The sequence below is a fragment of the Haliotis cracherodii genome, unplaced genomic scaffold (assembly GCF_022045235.1).
Source record: "Haliotis cracherodii isolate W230 unplaced genomic scaffold, xgHalCrac1.p SCAF_28, whole genome shotgun sequence".
NCBI lineage: Eukaryota > Metazoa > Mollusca > Gastropoda > Lepetellida > Haliotidae > Haliotis > Haliotis cracherodii.
In genome coordinates this window covers 3,084,943-3,105,127 of record NW_027266284.1, presented here as the reverse complement: position 1 = coordinate 3,105,127, position 20,185 = coordinate 3,084,943, and the positions used below count along the sequence as shown (strand labels likewise).

Below are 20,185 nucleotides of genomic sequence, written 5' to 3'. Positions count from 1 at the left end.
GCACGTGTGTTTCACTTTTTCGCGTGTTATCTCGCAAACATGTAACAGACGATTAACATTTTCTGCATACACTATTGTTGTATTTAGGTTATGTGTTTTAGATTGACTTCATTGAAATTTTTTTTATACTTTGTCTGAAATTTATCTTTTCAGTTGGTAAAGTTTCTTTTGGATCCTTATTATAACAGAAACAAACGTATGTTTTCCATTTACCGGTATATCTAAAATGATATTATTTGTTATCAGTTGTCCGGTGAATTAAACAATTTATATTGAAACAATTCATAATTCATCATATTATGAATGCGTAACAACTTGTAATGTGTGTGAAAAGTGGCACTAAAATACGCTATTTGAAGGGGGCGTGGCCTAAATGCAAATATCCGATTGGGATTTTAAATTTTCCGGACCCATGGTTTATAACCTATGTCAGTAGGAGTACAGGTGATAAAGATTGTGAAAGAACCATCAGCAGTGCCCATAGCTGAACCAGAAAATAAAGATCAACAGAGGTCATAATGCGAATATGGGTAACCTCCGGTAGAATAGAATAGAGGTCACAGGAGCTTCTGGTTGTAGACAAGTTCATCTTAGCAGTCTCACAAATAAAACAAATATTCACTCATTAATTTACTCCTTGAGCTGGACAAAGTGAGAGAACTCGGCGAGAGATCTGTAAGGTGAAGTGAGAGAACTCAACAAGAGATCTGTATGGTGAAGTGAGAGAACTCAACAAGAGATCTGTATGGTGAAGTGTGACAACTCAGCAAGAGATCTGTAAGGTGGAGTGAGAGAACTCAACAAGACATCTGTAAGGTGGAGTGAGAGAACTCAACAAGAGATCTATAGGTGAAGTGAGAGAACTCAACAAGACATCTGTAAGGTGAAGTGAGAGAACTCAACAAGACATCTGTAAGGTGAAGTGAGAGAACTCAACAAGACATCTGTATAGTGGAGTGAGAGAACTCAACAAGACATCTGTAAGGTGGAGTGAGAGAACTCAACAAGACATCTGTATGGTGGAGTGAGAGAACTCAACAAGAGATCTGTAAGGTGGAGTGAGAGAACTCAACAAGACATCTGTAAGGTGGAGTGAGAGAACTCAACAAGACATCTGTATGGTGGAGTGAGAGAACTCAACAAGACATCTGTATAGTGGAGTGAGAGAACTCAACAAGACATCTGTGTGGTGGAGTGAGAGAACTCAACAAGACATCTGTAAGGTGGAGTGAGAGAACTCAACAAGACATCTGTAAGGTGGAGTGAAAGAACTCAACAAGACACAATTGTTTGGTGAAGTGAGAGAACTCAACAAGAGATCTGTATGGTGAAGTGAGAGAACTCAACAAGAGATCTGTATGGTGAAGTGTGACAACTCAGCAAGAGATCTGTAAGGTGGAGTGAGAGAACTCAACAAGACATCTGTAAGGTGGAGTGAGAGAACTCAACAAGAGATCTATAGGTGAAGTGAGAGAACTCAACAAGACATCTGTAAGGTGAAGTGAGAGAACTCAACAAGACATCTGTAAGGTGAAGTGAGAGAACTCAACAAGACATCTGTATAGTGGAGTGAGAGAACTCAACAAGACATCTGTAAGGTGGAGTGAGAGAACTCAACAAGACATCTGTATGGTGGAGTGAGAGAACTCAACAAGAGATCTGTAAGGTGGAGTGAGAGAACTCAACAAGACATCTGTAAGGTGGAGTGAGAGAACTCAACAAGACATCTGTATGGTGGAGTGAGAGAACTCAACAAGACATCTGTATAGTGGAGTGAGAGAACTCAACAAGACATCTGTGTGGTGGAGTGAGAGAACTCAACAAGACATCTGTAAGGTGGAGTGAGAGAACTCAACAAGACATCTGTAAGGTGGAGTGAAAGAACTCAACAAGACACAATTGTTTGGTGAAGTGAGAGAACTCAACAAGAGATCTGTATGGTGAAGTGAGAGAACTCAACAAGAGATCTGTAAGGTGAAGTGTGAGAACTCAGCAAGAGATCTGTAAGGTGGAGTGAGAGAACTCAACAAGAGATCTGTAAGGTGGAGTGAGAGAACTCAACAAGAGATCTGTAGGTGAAGTGAAAGAACTCAACAAGACATCTGTAAGTTGAATTGAGAGAACTCAACAAGACATCTGTAAGATGGGGTGAGAGAACTCAACAAGAGATCTGTAGGTGAAGTGAGAGAACTCAACAAGACATCTGTAAGGTGAAGTGAGAGAACTCAACAAGACATCTGTATAGTGGAGTGAGAGAACTCAACAAGACATCTGTATGGTGGAGTGAGAGAGTGAGTGAGTGAGTGAGTATGGTTTTACGCCGCTTTTAGCAATATTCCAGCAATATCACGGCGGGGGACACCAGAAATGGGCTTCACACATTGTACCCATGTCGGGAATCGAACCCCGATCTTCGGCGTGACGAGCGAACGCTTTAACCACTAGGCTACCCGACCGCCCCGTGGAGTGAGAGAACTCAACAAGAGATCTGTAAGGTGGAGTGAGAGAACTCAACAAGACATCTGTATGGTGGAGTGAGAGAACTCAACAAGACATCTGTATAGTGGAGTGAGAGAACTCAACAAGACATCTGTAAGGTGGAGTGAGAGAACTCAACAAGACATCTGTAAGGTGGAGTGAGAGAACTCAACAAGACATCTGTAAGGTGGAGTGAGAGAACTCAACAAGACATCTGTAAGGTGGAGTGAAAGAACTCAACAAGACATCTGTAAGGTGGAGTGAGAAAACTCAACAAGACATCTGTATGGTGGAGTGAGAGAACTCAACAAGACATCTGTAAGGTGGAGTGAGAGAACTCAACAAGACATCTGTAAGGTGGAGTGAGAGAACTCAACAAGAGATCTGTAAGGTGAAGTGAGAGAACTCAACAAGAGATATGTAGGTGAAGTGAGAGAACTCAACAAGACATCTGTAAGGTGAAGTGAGAGAACTCAACAAGACATCTGTATAGTGGAGTGAGAGAACTCAACAAGAGATCTGTAAGGTGAAGTGAGAGAACTCAACAAGAGATCTGTAAGGTGGAGTGAGAGAACTCAACAAGACATCTGCAAGGTGAAGTGAGAGAACTCAACAAGACATCTGTAGACGAAGTGAGAGAACTCAACAAGACATCTGTAAGTTTGAATGAGAGAACTCACCAAGAGATCTGTAAGGTGGAGTGAGAGAACTCAACAAGACATCTGTAAGGTGGAGTGAGAGAACTCAACAAGAGATCTGTAAGGTGGAGTGAGAGAACTCAACAAGACATCTGTAAGGTGGAGTGAGAGAACTCAACAAGACATCTATAAGGTGGAGTGAGAGAACTCAACAATACATCTGTATAGTGGAGTGAGAGAACTCAACAAGAGATCTGTAAGGTGAAGTGAGAGAACTCAACAAGAGATCTGTAAGGTGGAGTGAGAGAACTCAACAAGACATCTGCAAGGTGAAGTGAGAGAACTCAACAAGACATCTGTAAGGTGGAGTGAGAGAACTCAACAAGACATCTGTATGGTGGAGTGAGAGAACTCAACAAGACATCTGTATGGTGGAGTGAGAGAACTCAACAAGAGATCTGTAAGGTGGAGTGAGAGAACTCAACAAGACATCTGTAAGGTGGAGTGAGAGAACTCAACAAGACATCTGTATGGTGGAGTGAGAGAACTCAACAAGACATCTGTATAGTGGAGTGAGAGAACTCAACAAGACATCTGTGTGGTGGAGTGAGAGAACTCAACAAGACATCTGTAAGGTGGAGTGAGAGAACTCAACAAGACATCTGTAAGGTGGAGTGAAAGAACTCAACAAGACACAATTGTTTGGTGAAGTGAGAGAACTCAACAAGAGATCTGTATGGTGAAGTGAGAGAACTCAACAAGAGATCTGTATGGTGAAGTGTGACAACTCAGCAAGAGATCTGTAAGGTGGAGTGAGAGAACTCAACAAGACATCTGTAAGGTGGAGTGAGAGAACTCAACAAGAGATCTATAGGTGAAGTGAGAGAACTCAACAAGACATCTGTAAGGTGAAGTGAGAGAACTCAACAAGACATCTGTAAGGTGAAGTGAGAGAACTCAACAAGACATCTGTATAGTGGAGTGAGAGAACTCAACAAGACATCTGTAAGGTGGAGTGAGAGAACTCAACAAGACATCTGTATGGTGGAGTGAGAGAACTCAACAAGAGATCTGTAAGGTGGAGTGAGAGAACTCAACAAGACATCTGTAAGGTGGAGTGAGAGAACTCAACAAGACATCTGTATGGTGGAGTGAGAGAACTCAACAAGACATCTGTATAGTGGAGTGAGAGAACTCAACAAGACATCTGTGTGGTGGAGTGAGAGAACTCAACAAGACATCTGTAAGGTGGAGTGAGAGAACTCAACAAGACATCTGTAAGGTGGAGTGAAAGAACTCAACAAGACACAATTGTTTGGTGAAGTGAGAGAACTCAACAAGAGATCTGTATGGTGAAGTGAGAGAACTCAACAAGAGATCTGTAAGGTGAAGTGTGAGAACTCAGCAAGAGATCTGTAAGGTGGAGTGAGAGAACTCAACAAGAGATCTGTAAGGTGGAGTGAGAGAACTCAACAAGAGATCTGTAGGTGAAGTGAAAGAACTCAACAAGACATCTGTAAGTTGAATTGAGAGAACTCAACAAGACATCTGTAAGATGGGGTGAGAGAACTCAACAAGAGATCTGTAGGTGAAGTGAGAGAACTCAACAAGACATCTGTAAGGTGAAGTGAGAGAACTCAACAAGACATCTGTATAGTGGAGTGAGAGAACTCAACAAGACATCTGTATGGTGGAGTGAGAGAGTGAGTGAGTGAGTGAGTATGGTTTTACGCCGCTTTTAGCAATATTCCAGCAATATCACGGCGGGGGACACCAGAAATGGGCTTCACACATTGTACCCATGTCGGGAATCGAACCCCGATCTTCGGCGTGACGAGCGAACGCTTTAACCACTAGGCTACCCGACCGCCCCGTGGAGTGAGAGAACTCAACAAGAGATCTGTAAGGTGGAGTGAGAGAACTCAACAAGACATCTGTATGGTGGAGTGAGAGAACTCAACAAGACATCTGTATAGTGGAGTGAGAGAACTCAACAAGACATCTGTAAGGTGGAGTGAGAGAACTCAACAAGACATCTGTAAGGTGGAGTGAGAGAACTCAACAAGACATCTGTAAGGTGGAGTGAGAGAACTCAACAAGACATCTGTAAGGTGGAGTGAAAGAACTCAACAAGACATCTGTAAGGTGGAGTGAGAGAACTCAACAAGACATCTGTATGGTGGAGTGAGAGAACTCAACAAGACATCTGTAAGGTGGAGTGAGAGAACTCAACAAGACATCTGTAAGGTGGAGTGAGAGAACTCAACAAGAGATCTGTAAGGTGAAGTGAGAGAACTCAACAAGAGATATGTAGGTGAAGTGAGAGAACTCAACAAGACATCTGTAAGGTGAAGTGAGAGAACTCAACAAGACATCTGTATAGTGGAGTGAGAGAACTCAACAAGAGATCTGTAAGGTGAAGTGAGAGAACTCAACAAGAGATCTGTAAGGTGGAGTGAGAGAACTCAACAAGACATCTGCAAGGTGAAGTGAGAGAACTCAACAAGACATCTGTAGACGAAGTGAGAGAACTCAACAAGACATCTGTAAGTTTGAATGAGAGAACTCACCAAGAGATCTGTAAGGTGGAGTGAGAGAACTCAACAAGACATCTGTAAGGTGGAGTGAGAGAACTCAACAAGAGATCTGTAAGGTGGAGTGAGAGAACTCAACAAGACATCTGTAAGGTGGAGTGAGAGAACTCAACAAGACATCTATAAGGTGGAGTGAGAGAACTCAACAATACATCTGTATAGTGGAGTGAGAGAACTCAACAAGAGATCTGTAAGGTGAAGTGAGAGAACTCAACAAGAGATCTGTAAGGTGGAGTGAGAGAACTCAACAAGACATCTGCAAGGTGAAGTGAGAGAACTCAACAAGACATCTGTAGACGAAGTGAGAGAACTCAACAAGAGATCTGTAAGTTTGAATGAGAGAACTCACCAAGAGATCTGTAAGGTTGAGTGAGAGAACTCAAGAAGAGATCTGAAAGGTAAAAGTGAGTTATTATTAGCAGTGTGGGCTCTATTTATAGTGCGTGGTGATAAGCTGATTAGCTGTGACCAGAAAGCACTTGAAGTCTTTAGCAACATGGAAGAACAGCCTGTGGCAGTTGTTGCACTGATGCTTGTTGTTGGGTGCTGCTCCGTCGACACCACAGCTCCTAAAACACTGCGACTTGTCAATCTGGTAAAATCCCATTCATATCAATACCTTTCATACTTGAACAGATGACTTATTCCGTCAACAGTATGGTACATAACACAGGACAAATATGACAATTTAGAAAACCACCACTGGCATTGTGATGATCAGAAGCTTTGCCTGTTCATTCACTGTGCAATTGGTAGATTCTTTCATGTTGGCGTGTTTTAGGGGATCTTGTATTTAAGAAAACCAGTTTGTAGTAAAATAACGTGTATCTAACTGTACTTACAAATGAGGGTAGAGCAAACTTTATTTAGAACACAACATCACTAAAATAGGTAGTTTATTATCTTTAAATAGGTCACATTTTCTTATCCTTTCAGTGTGTGGTTATCCATAAACCCATGCAGCATAAGAAGGATTTTCAAATTCAAGTTAATTTGCTTCAGTTTAAGCACATGGCTCGAAACATTCCACAAATGCATTGTCTGGCCGAGCTAATACATGTTAACAGATGAAGTTCGGTGTCGCTGGTTATCGTGAGTTGAGGTGTTTTCTGTTGTTCAAGTTGCAGCTTTGTTTCCACCAATAATGTTAGCAGACAGCAGCAACTGCACTTAAGTGTACTTACCGAGACTGTTGCCCTACATGATAACGTAACGAACGTGAATTGATGGGCTGGGACGTGATATTGCGTCGACGTGAGACAAACATGGCGGAGGAAGAGCAGCAGCGGCCGGTTTGTTTCACTGGGTATATTGTAAAATGGTGAATGCTGAGCAACAGGTGAACATGTATGTGGTTATGAAACCTTATGGCGCCTTGTGAAGCATCTAAGAATGAGTGCTATCCACCGGTGAATACATGCATTTGGTGGCATCCCTGAAAAAGGTTGTCAGGTGATGATGAATCAAATGAGACCATAGGGATAGTGGCGTCATAACTCTACACAAGGTACCTGCACACAGATGGGTGGCAGATAAGCAAGGAGGACTGTGTGGATGGCAACATCATGGCTCAACCCCAGGTAATGACACGCAGAGATGGGTGGCATTGTAGCAAGGAGGACTGTGTAGATGGCAACATCATGGCTCAACCCCAGGTAATGGCACACAGAGATGGGTGGCATTGTAGCAAGGATGACTGTGTAGATGGCAACATCATGGCTCTACCCCAGGTAATGACACACAGAGATGGGTGACAGATAAGCCAGGAGGACTGTGTGGATGGCAACATCATGGCTCAACCCCAGGTAATGACACACAGAGATGGGTGACAGATAAGTCAGGAGGACTGTGTGGATGGCAACATCATGGCTCTACTCCAGGTAATGACACGCAGAGATGGTGGCATTGAAGCAAGGAGGACTGTGTGGATGGCAACATCATGGCTCAACCCCTGGTAATGACACACAGGGATGGTGGCATTGAAGCAAAGGGGGACTGTGTGGATGGCAACATCATGGCTCAACCCCAGGTAATGACACACAGAGATGGGTGACATATAAGCTAGGAGGACTGTGGGGATGGCAACATCATGGCTCAACCCCAGGTAATGACACACAGAGATGGGTGACAGATAAGCCAGGAGGACTGTGTAGATGGCAACATCATGGCTCTACTCCAGGTAATGACACACAGAGATGGGTGGCATTGAAGCCAGGAGGACTGTGTGGATGGCAACATCATGGCCTTTACTCCAGGTAATGACACGCAGAGATGGGTGACAGATAAGCCAGGAGGACTGTGTAGGTGGCAACATCATGGCTCAACCCCAGGTAATGACACACACAGATGGGTGGCAGATAAGCTAGGAGGACTGTGTGGATGGCAACATCATGGCTCAACCCCAGGTAATGACACGCAGAGATGGGTGACAGATAAGCCAGGAGGACTGTGTGGATGGCAACATCATGGCTCTACTCCAGGTAATGACACGCAGAGATGGTGGCATTGAAGCCAGGAGGACTGTGTGGATGGCAACATCATGGCTCAACCCCAGGTAATGACACGCAGAGATGGTGGCATTGAAGCCAGGAGGACTGTGTGGATGGCAACATCATGGCTCAACCCCAGGTAATGACACGCAGAGATGGTGGCATTGAAGCCAGGAGGACTGTGTGGATGGCAACATCATGGCCTTTACCCCAGGTAATGACACACAGAGATGGTGGCATTGAAGCCAGGAGGACTGTGTGGATGGCAACATCATGGCTCTACCCCAGGTAATGACACGCAGAGATGGGTGACAGATAAGCTAGGAGGACTGTGTAGATGGCAACATCATGGCCTTTACTCCAGGTAATGACACACAGAGATGGGTGACAGATAAGCTAGGAGGACTGTGTAGATGGCAACATCATGGCTCTACCCCAGGTAATGACACGCAGAGATGGTGGCATTGAAGCAAGGAGGACTGTGTGGATGGCAACAACATGGCCTTTACCCCAGGTAATGACACACAGAGATGGATGGCATTGAAGCCAGGAGGACTGTGTGGATGGCAACATCATAGCTCCACGCCAGGTAATGACACACAGAGATGGGTGGCAGATAAGCAAGGAGGACTGTATGATTGCAACATCATGGCTCTACCCCAGGTAATGACACACAGAGATTGGTGGCAGATAAGCAAGGAGGACTGTATGATGGCAACATCATGGTTCAACCCTTCGGTCTCTGCACAAGGTGGGTGACATTGAAGTAAGGTGGATGATGGCATGGTGGTACCTGCTCACTTGGGTGGGTGGCAATATAGCAAGGTGGACTGGTTAGTAGGCGTTATCCCAAGGACTGGCACAGAAGTGGGTGAGGAAACAAGGGGGACTGTGTAGTCATTAGAGATTATTTCTGTGTCGACGCTGGACAGATGCAATAACATGACATGTGGTCTTTCTAACCAACGAACTGCCAACTTCAAAGTATAGAATATGTTTCTGGCATCCCTTAGACGTCGACGCAGCCATAGTCACAAGAATGGACGAGGGCCAAATGACAACATTCATTTGGAAGATTTATTGCCTCGCCTTCAGGAACCATTGGGACCATCAAAGTTAGAACAAGTCTGTAGTCTGTGTCATTGAAAGAAATTAAACGGCTCCAGCAAATATTTCTGATGGGTGGGTCTACAAACAGAAGAGCCCACAGTATCGACTAGAGAGTGTAATAACTGTTCTTGATATTGCTTTGCAACATTTGGCCAAATCAGAAAAAGACCGCATGTTCTTGAAGTTGATTTTGCAAACAAAGGGAATTGTTGCCTTAAATCTAATTAACATTCTCAGATAAAAATCATTTTCCCCAAATTTCCCACAATATTTCAAATTTCAGGAAGCATCAAAAATGTCATTTTCGTATACGAACATCATTTCACCCAGGTGGTTCATTTATAGGAACATGTTGCTGGCCGTGGACCTGGCAGGTCATTGTGTAATGCCACTACTTGTGGCTGACAAGACTCACCACAGGTCATATAATCACGGTGACAATAACAGTGAAGATCCGGGGTAGAATAGGTCTTCAACAACACGTGCTTGCCGTAAAAAGCTACTAAAGAGATCGGGGTTTTCAGGCTCGCTGCCTTGGTTGATGCATGTCATCGTATCCCAACTGCGTGGATCTATGCTCATGAATTCAATCACTGGATTGTCTGGTCCAGACTCGATATATATTATTTACAGACCGCCGTCATATGGCTGTAATATAGCTGAGTGCGGCGTTAAACAACAAACAAGACAGAAAAAAGGACAATAACAGCTTTCGCCATTTATTCAATGTGGAAGACATATGGTCAGTGGGATCACAACTTTAAATTCATTATGGATGCTTTCAAAGCATATGCAATGCCAAAACATGGCCCAAAAGAGAAGAGGAACCTGTTGAATGTCTTTCGGGGTCAATGTGTGATTTGGAAGTTTGGGGCTGTCTGGAGACATGATGACGCCAGGGTCATGTTGGAGTAATATTCGTCTAATGGACGTCAACAAATTTCAGAAGCTATAGAAATCAAGTCAGTGTCACCACAATCTACTTGAATCGCACAATACACAAAAACTACTAACCACAAGATAATAATTAAAGTGCCAAACCCTTTCCATATTCATAAGACATCTCTGCCAAAAGCAGAGTTGATAGTACGATTCCGACTATATCATGAGCATGTGTTTATGAATCACTATCAAATTATGATGATACCAGGTGTTCGGGAAAAGGTGAGCGTATCCCCTCACATCGGCGGCACCAGTCACAAACACATTCAAAGGCAAGTCAATTGTACACATGAAAAGACACGAAGACATATGACACAAGTCAATATTGGGAATTGCATCGGACATCATTTTCATCACTGATGCGTCAAATTCGAAAAAGTCATCCACATGTCTGCCATATAGCTTTTTAAAGCTTTATTCCGGCCTTGAATGTTGTAACCTTGTCCAAACAACTTCTGAGCAGTTCTTGGTAGAAAGAGCATGATCGGTTCAACTTCAGGAGTTGTGAAATGTAAACACCCAAGGCTGGCGCTGCAGGAATATTGCTCGACATGAAGGGAAAGTTGACTATTGGAAAGTAAGCCTTCGATGATTTAGTGTTAATTTTATGTTTATTTCAAAGTACGGACAAACTAGAAGTCATTTATCATACTGAGAAAAGAAAAGTAATATTTAGTCAAGAATACTTTAACCTCGCATATTTTATTTATATTTATATACACAAGGGCTAAAAATTAATAGAAATTATGAAATGGACTACATGTCCGAGTTGTTTTATCCATGTTTAACCAACGAATACCTTGCCAAGATAATTGATGCCGTTTAGTTTAGTTTTGGTTAACACTCACACCCCTCTTCATTAAATCAGAGGGGGCACGGGTGGCACAGTTGTCTAAGGCGCCGCGATTCGCTGTGCAGATTTGCGTCCCTTGGGCACGCCAGAAACCTATGGCTGTGGGTTCGAATCCCGGTTCGCCCCGATTATGTTTCTAGGTTTATCAGCAGTGATCAGCACCATACTCATGCTCGTGGGTTTCACCGAGGTGGTAAACGTCTGGGACCTGCATCACTTCGGGCTTTCCTCCCACATTAAGCTGACACGCCGCGATATAACTGAAATACTGTTAAAAGCGGCGTTAAACCCACCCCACTCACTCATTAAATAAGATCGTTTGTACCAAATCGATTCATTGAAGGGGAGAGTTCTGTATTTGAATATTTCTGAAAGTGTCATTAATTGAGACCTCCTGCTATAACCCCTCACCACACTAGTCTGAGGGTCCTATGTTCGCTGTAATGGATGCAGCACACGTGTCCCACATACCAGTGGTCGTGGGTTCGAATCCCAGATTCCCTGTTGGTCAGCACCATGCTCGTGTTCATGGCTTCCACCAAAGTGCATCACTTCGGGCACTCCTCCCACATCAAGCTAACACGCCGTGATATATACAACTGTGTTACTGAAATCCTGCTAAAAACCAAACCAAACTTACTGTCACTTACTTTCTTTAATAAGTCAATAACTAATTGGGGGCACGGGTGGCCCAGTCGTCTAAGGCGCCGCGATTCGCTGTGCAGAGTTGCGTCCCCTGGACACGCCAGAAACCTATGATTGTGGGTTCGAATCCAGGTTCGCCCCGATTATGTTTCTAGGTTTGTCAGCACCATACCCGTGCTCGTAGGTTTCACCGAAGCGGTAAACGTCTGAGACCTGCATCACTTCGGGTTTTCCTCCCACATTAAGCTGACACGCCGCGATATAACTGGAATAATGTTAAAAGCGGCGTTAAACCCAACTCATTCACTCACTCACTCAATAACTAATTATCATGCATCTGGATTGGAGACAATGGCACATTACTATGATTCAGATGTATCGCCATGGCGACCGCACTCCATACACCACTTACCCCAACAACCCCCACTCCATGAATACTACCTGGCCCCAGGGACTCCAGTGGCTGACAACTGTAAGTAAGCTGTACACTGTCCATTGTGTCCTCAGTTGCACAAGGTAGATCACAGGTAGTGGCTGATACAGATGACGACAAAAAGCATTCAAAATGATAACTTAACCCAAGTCAGACAAATCAAGGACTGAAACCTGATTATATCATGCAGCAATTGTTAAGTTGAAATCTCTGAAGTTAAGTATGCCCAACTGTTAGGTGATGCATCTCATGTCATGTCCGCTGGCTGTACCGTTAACCAGAGAGACTTGATGCGTGTTACGTATAAACTACTAATACATTATACACCTTTCAGGATGGAATGGCACAACTCTACTCTCTCGGTCGCTTCCTCCGCCGTCGCTACTCCGGGTTTCTTAGCAACAAGTACATGCACACAGAGGTGGGTGGTGTGGAGGTATAGGGTAAAACACGCCTCCGTCGTCGCTACTCAGGGTTTCTTAGCAACAAGTACATGCACACAGAGGTGGGTGGTGTGGAGGTATAGGGTAAAACACGCCTCCGTCGTCGCTACTCCGGGTTTCTTAGCAACAAGTACCTGCACACAGAGGTGGGTGGTGTGGAGGTATAGGGTAAAACACGCCTCCGTCGTCGCTACTCAGGGTTTCTTAGCAACAAGTACCTGCACACAGAGGTGGGTGGTGTGGAGGTATAGGGTAAAACACGCCTCCGATGTCGCTACTCAGGGTTTCTTAGCAACAAGTACCTGCACACAGAGGTGGGTGGTGTGGAGGTATAGGGTAAAACACGCCTCCGTCGTCGCTACTCAGGGTTTCTTAGCAACAAGTACCTGCACACAGAGGTGGGTGGTGTGGAGGTATAGGGTAAAACACGCCTCCGTCGTCGCTACTCCGGGTTTCTTAGCAGCAAGTACCTGCACACAGAGGTGGTGTGGGGCGTGTGTGGGTGGTGTGGGTGGTGTAGAGGCAAGGTAGACAGCTTACGCCTCTGTCGACACTGGACAGATGCAATGAGTAACTGTACAGTATTGAAGTATATTGAGCCAGGTTCTAGGGTGATTCAATATGCCTGAGGTCTCCACTTCAGAACCCCAGGAGAGCTCAACCGTTGACCGGTGTCTGATGATAAGTTTCAGTGTAAGATTGGGAATTTGCATGGCTGATGTCACTCCAGATCAGCGTGGAGAGCACAACCGTTGACCGGTGTCGGATGTAAACTTTCAGTGTAAGGTTGGGAATCTGATTCACCGATGTCACTCCAGATCACCGTGGAGAGCTCGGACGTGGACAGGTGTCTGATGTCTGCCTACTCCAACCTGGCCGGTCTGTACCCTCCAAGTGGGGACCAAGTGTGGAACAGCAACATCCCCTGGCAGCCCATCCCCGTCCACACCAGGCCCAAGGTGGAAGATAATGTACGTAGATCTCGAGAGCAGAGATCAGTTGTGTGTAATCGTGCTTCTACATGTCTAGTGAAACTGTGAACTACTTACACAATGTGAGGTCATATTTCTAGTATCTGTAGCAGGGCCTATCAGACCCGCCACTAAGTGATGCTGGAGACAAGCTTGTCCACAACTAGATGATGTGTGGTGGGGAAATGAATAACTATGTCTTTTTGATTTTTCACCAGTGATTTAGGTCCAGATGTGAAATACTGTGTCGGGAGTCTCTACTGTATGGAGAACTACCGGTCCTATCGTTGTTTATCATTTAATCATTAAGTCCATCAATGTTAGAGGCATTTAATACACAGTGTTTTCACATCAGTTGCGAATGACCAAAACAGATCTGAATCATTGGAATAAGATTCAGGGAACAAGTAGAACTGGATTCGCCCACAGTTAGAATGTCCCTTATTTCCAGATGTTGGCTCTACACAAGCCGTGCCCCAAGTATGACATGTTGTATGATCTACGCTTCGGCTCCCCACAAGTACACCGGGTAGAACGCGAGAACAAGGTATGTCTTGGACCAACATTTACCACCCACAGTAATTCTGTCACTGGAAAAGGAATAGATTCCAATCAAAATTGAAGACACAATTTCCCGGATTACTGTAAAAGTAAGTGATGACCCCAGGTGTCTGTGAAACAGGGGAGTAAATCTACCTGCCGGTAGCACCCATCATGAGTGAAGGTCAAGGTCACGATGCAGTTTGCCCCGGAAACAACACAACGACGTTGTCTATGTCTAGGTAATGGTGTTCTCTCACGATGGACGAAGAAATTGCATGATAGTGAAATCTTTTGCTGTGAACATGGCGTGATCACGTAGAGATATCCACAAAAACGAGAGTCAATTGAGAAATTTGTCGGTAAAATAAGCAGGGGCCTTTTGGAAAATGGGTAGTCAAACTTGAGGAAAGTGCAGTGATGTCGCAATCATGTAGAAAAGTCGGATCCTTTAAATTACAAAAGAAATGTTTATCTGAATATTTAATATCTTTCAGGGTTTCTTTCGTTTTTTGGAGGAGAAGTCAGGTCTTACTCCAGTGTCGTTTAAGAATCTGTGGGAGATCTCCGACACTCTGTTTTGTGAGGTGAGTCGACATACGGAGAATAGATGATATCGTTGTTATCCCGGCAGGTGAGATCTGCATGGGAGGGGTGGAAACCAATGGCTGTTAGCACAAACAACGCCGCTTGGCGCTCTGGTATGGAGACATTTAGCCAGTTCACAAACCGTGACCACCCGATCCCCATTGTGGTTGGCTAAATAAGGCAGTGGACACACGAGACCAAGGGCGGGGGAAGGGGCATAAACAAATCAGACCTACAGTATTTTATAATGTTTATTCTAATATTCGTGACCAGGGCTGACATTAGCCTAGGTTGTTAAGTGAAAGTGGGGACCAGGACATCTTCTGTCCCGGATTCGCTTGGGAAACACTGGGATGCAACAGTGACGTTGATTACAAGGGAAGGCGTGAGTTTGATTTAACCTCGCCTGAACAATATTTCCGTTAAATCACGGCGTGACAACTTGACGAGGGAGTAAAGTTAATAAGAATGTGAGGTAGACGTTTACCACTTTGGTGTAACCCACGAACATGGGCATGGTGTTGAAACGTAGAAACATATTCACGGCAAACCGGGGATTGGAACCCAGATCATAGGTTCCTGGGACGCCAGACCGACACAAAATTACGGCTCCTTCGACAGGGCCAGCTCGGTCATATGACATGAAGGAAGCATTTGTTAGACGCCTACATCGCTGCTAGGTAGAAATTCATTAATAGATGCAGTATAGTTCTTTTGCAATCTAGCCCTGTTATAAACGTTGGTGTATGATCGATGAAGTGGCAGCCTAGCTTTTCAGAAAAACCACAACGTCACATTGCCTAGCTGGGTAAACTCCACAATCTACCAGAAGCTGCGGGAGTTTGAGGCTGTGGGCTATGATCTTCTCTACAATGGTACTACCGAAGCCCGTCTTAATGGTGGTACGGTATCTGCTGATATCATTGTCAACTTCATTTGTTTAACGGAAAGCAGTACTTGACAATTTCTCTGTAATTGTTTACCTTAGTGACGTATGTGGCATATGACCCTGTCACATGTGTCATATCAGATGAAAGGGGATTCGATAATTTGGCAAGTGGCCTTCTTTAAGTTTGTCCATGTCCACCCAGCACTGAATAGGTGTGCATCCAGTAGTTTAACGTGAATGCAGAACATTCTAGTGCTAAACAGAAAGCTGATGGTGTGAAGTCTTGCGCTTTGTATTGTTATTATCATTATTAATGTTATCATTATTAATACCATGTACATCACTATTATTGCTTTTGTATCTTGAAGGTCCTCTTTTAAAGAAATGGATCGAATTGGCACAACGGAAACTCAGTTCCAAGAGTTACACCACCAAGATGAACATGTTCTCCGCCGTTAGTAACGTGTAACAGTGGTCCATAGCCTAAGATTCATATCGTTATAACTACACATTTAAAAGATCTTATTACAATATCCTGTTTTAGTGTAGAACGAGTGAGTTGGGTGTGAGATTGCTTTCAAGCTTTGAGTAGTTATATCCCGATATGTCCAGTTGTTATTGTAAGAAAGACCAAAGTTACGCGGGTGTTGGACGTTTACCAATCTATTTAAACCCAGGAGTATAGATGTGGTGCTTACATGTAAACAAACATAACTGAGGCGAAGATGGGATCAGATCCCGGGAGGATCATGGCTTGACTGAGAAGCACCACTCTGCACTACAATATATGTTATTTATTTGAACACATAGTTCAGGGTGTTAAATTCGGCAGTGGCATTTGATATTGAAATGACAAGGGAATTGTGTGGCCTCATGACCACGATGGTATTGGGTTACTGCATGGATGTCCACTGTTGTTATCGAGGGTAGCTGATAAAGTAACAAAGGTAATGTGTGCTACACGATACTCACCACGGCAAGGGGCTGACATGTTGCGTCTGTTACTGCAGCATGACTCAACCACCGTGGCGCTCCTCTGCGCTCTCCGAGTCCACAACCACCTCAACCCACCCTACTCCTCCGCCGTCCTCATGGAGCTGCACGAGACAGGGGCCGGGGTCTTCCACGTGGAGCTGTACTACAGGAATGTGTCATCCACAGACCCTAACGATGACACACAGCCTCATCAACTCATCATCCCAGGTGAGACACACAGCATATCTCTTCTCTGTACCAGTAACACATCTTGTCTCTGTACCACAATCACATTTTGTCTCAGAACTGTCTTGTCTGTTATCAATACAGTATTAAACATTCATGGGTTTCTGTGTAGGTTGTACGTCCCAGTGCCCATTGGCCAACTTTGTGTCCCTCACCAAAGACATGGTTCCCACAGACTGGGACGCTGAGTGCGCCGCCTCAAACACAGGTAAACAGTCATCCAACCTGATAACAGGGACAGTCGTGCCTCAGCCTCTACCTGGAACTGTGTTGCGGCCACCAGCTGGAACTGTCTTCAAGCTTCATATTCTACTAATGATAACATCAGATTATCGTATCACGAAATGTACCAGAAACTGTCGATTAACAGGTCCCTGATGTACGCCGTATAGATATATCTGGTGTTTCAGATCCCATCATCGGAAGGCGTCGGGGCAAGGCCAGTCGCACCAGGACATATGGACCATATTGACCACTTGGCCATGTGGGACTGTTGAACACTGCAATACACTCGCATTGGCAGCATCACGGAACACATGCACATATTATATTGGAAACATACGTTCAGGAATAAAACGCCCGATGCTGACGTGCTCCTTGGTAGTTATAAAGTCGAATTTTCAGTTGTTACATGAATAAACAGCAATGTTCAGCTCCACCAGCTATAGCTGTGACACCAGAGTCACATATGTCACACCAGACTGTCACGACTGTCACACCGGGCAGCCACATCAGATTGTCACATTTGTTACACCATGCAGGTAGTTACAACTGTCACGCCATGCAGTCACATCTGTCACGCCATGCAGTCACAACTGTCACACCAGGCAGTCATATCAGATTGTCACATTTGTTACACCATGCAGGTAGTTACAACTGTCACGCCATGCAGTCACAGCTGTCACGCCATGCAGTCACATCTGTCACACCATGCAGTCACAACTGTCACACCAGGCAGTCATATCAGATTGTCACATTTGTTACACCATGCAGGTAGTTACAACTGTCACAGAAGGCAGTCACAACTGTCACAGAAGGCAGTCACAACTGTCACACCATGCAGTCACAACTGTCACACCATGCAGTCACAACTATCATACCAGGCAGTCACAACTATCATACCAGGCAGTCACAACTGTCACACCAGGCAGTCACAACTGTCACACCAGGCAGTCACAACTGTCATACCAGGTAGTCACAACTATCATACCACGCAATCCCAACTATCACCCAAGGCAGTCACAACTGTCACACCAGGTAGTCACAACTGTCACACCAGGCAGTCACAACTATCATACCATGCAGTCACAACTGTCACACCATGCAGTCACAACTGTCACACCAGGCAGTCACAACTGTCACACCAGGCAGTCAAAACTGTCACACCAGGCAGTCACAACTGTCACACCATGCAGTCACAACTTTCACACAAGGCAGTCACAACTGTCATGCCAGGCAGCCACAACTGTCACATCAGGCAGTCACAACTGTCAAACCAGGCAGTCACAAGTATCATACCATGCAGTCACAACTGTCAAACCATGCAGTCACAACTGTCACACCAGGCAGTCACAACTGTCACACCAGGCAGTCACAACTGTCACACCAGGCAGTCACAACTGTCACACCAGGAGGCAGTCACAACTCTCACGCCAGGCAGTCACAACTGTCATACCAAGCAGTCACAACTATCACACCAGGCAGTCACAACTATCACACCAAGCAGTCACAACTATCACACAAGGCAGTCACAACTGTCACACCAGGCAGTCACAACTGTCACACCAGGAGGCAGTCACAACTCTCACGCCAGGCAGTCACAACTGTCATACCAAGCAGTCACAACTATCACACCAGGCAGTCACAACTATCACACCAAGCAGTCACAACTATCACACAAGGCAGTCACAACTGTCACACCTGGCAGTCACAACTGTCTCGCCAGGCAATCACAACTATCACACAAGGCTGTCACAACTGTCATACCAGGCTGTCACAACTATCATACCATGCAGTAACAACTGTCACACCAGACTGCCACAGTAATTAGGCATGCAGTCACAACTGTCACACCTGACTGTCACATTAATTAGGCAGTCACAACTGTCACATTAATTAGGCAGTCACAACTGTCACATCAGACTGTCACAGTAATTAGGCATGCAGTCACAACTGTCACACCTGACTGTCACAACTGTCACATTAACTAGGCAGTCACAAGTGTCACATTAATTAGGCAGTCACAACTGTCACATCAGACTGTCAAAGTAATTAGGCATTCAGTCACAACTGTCACACCTGACTGTCACAACTGTCACATTAATTAGGCAGGCACAACTGTCACATTAATTAGGTAGACACAACTGTCACATTAATTATAGGCAGGCACAACTGTCACATTAAATTAGGCAGGCACAACTGTCACATTAATTATAGGCAGGCACAACTGTCACATTAATTAGGCAGGCACAACTGTCACATTAATTATAGGCAGGCACAACTGTCACATTAATTAGGCAGGCACAACTGTCACATTAATTATAGGCAGGCACAACTGTCACATTAATTAGGCAGGCACAACTGTCACATTAATTATAGGCAGGCACAACTGTCACATTAATTATAGGCAGGCACAACTGTCACATCAGTATCTCTTTTGACAAGATACTCGCTCACTCACGTGGTTGTCTTTTATTGAACACCTGTTGTCTTCACAAACATATCAGTCCCATAATGGACATAGGTGCATTGAAACATTTGATTAAAACAAATAAAATAATACTCCACTGTGCTATAACCACTTAGGGTGGTCGGGTAGCCTAGTGGTTAAAGCGTTCGCTCGTCACGCCGAAGACCTGGGTTCGAATCCCGAAATGGGTACAATGTGTGAAGCCCATTTCTGGTGTCCCCAGCCGTGATATTGCTGGAATATTGCTAAAAGCGGCGTAAAACCAAACTCACTCACTCACTATAACCACATCATCCACAACAATGGACATCTTGATTACCTTGCTGCTTGTGTCACAGCTACACCTTCAGTGTACGTAATAGATCCTCTCCTGTCAATTTCATTGTCTTCATCATTATATTGTTATCTTAATCCTATCCCACTGACTTTGTCATCATATTGTTATCTTTGTGCAATAATCCTATCCCATTGGCTTCGTCATTATATTGTTATCTTAATCCTATCCCACTGACTTCGCCATTATATTGTTATCTTTGTACAATGTACAATAATCCTATCCCATTGGCTTCGTCATTATATTGTTAGCTTTGTACAATGTACAATAATCCTATCCCATTGGTTTCGTCATTATATTGTAATCTTTGTACAATGTACAATAATCC

The 20,185-nt window shown here is 44.5% G+C and overlaps 1 protein-coding gene across 1 annotated transcript; it reads left to right on the top strand.

Annotated features, from left to right (window-relative positions):
* Positions 1–6,184: 6,184 nt before the first annotated feature.
* Positions 6,185–17,448, top strand: LOC139473377 (lysosomal acid phosphatase-like). Its single transcript, XM_071255929.1, has 11 exons — positions 6,185–6,305; positions 12,123–12,221; positions 12,517–12,603; positions 13,444–13,596; positions 14,048–14,143; positions 14,634–14,723; positions 15,503–15,626; positions 15,982–16,067; positions 16,624–16,816; positions 16,947–17,042; positions 17,245–17,448. Exons 1-11 carry the CDS (start codon positions 6,207–6,209, stop codon positions 17,304–17,306), a joined length of 1,185 nt encoding a protein of 394 aa, XP_071112030.1. The 5' UTR covers positions 6,185–6,206; the 3' UTR covers positions 17,307–17,448.
* The last annotated feature ends 2,737 nt before the right edge of the window (positions 17,449–20,185 follow it).

Coding starts and splice junctions, on each gene's coding strand:
- LOC139473377 (XM_071255929.1), top strand. CDS start 6,207: ATGGAAGAACAGCCTGTGGCAGTTGTTGCACTGATGCTTGTTGTTGGG. Junction 15,627..15,981: donor CGAAGCCCGTCTTAATGGTG/GTACGGTATCTG, acceptor TGTATCTTGAAG/GTCCTCTTTTAAAGAAATGG. Junction 16,817..16,946: donor TCATCAACTCATCATCCCAG/GTGAGACACACA, acceptor GTTTCTGTGTAG/GTTGTACGTCCCAGTGCCCA.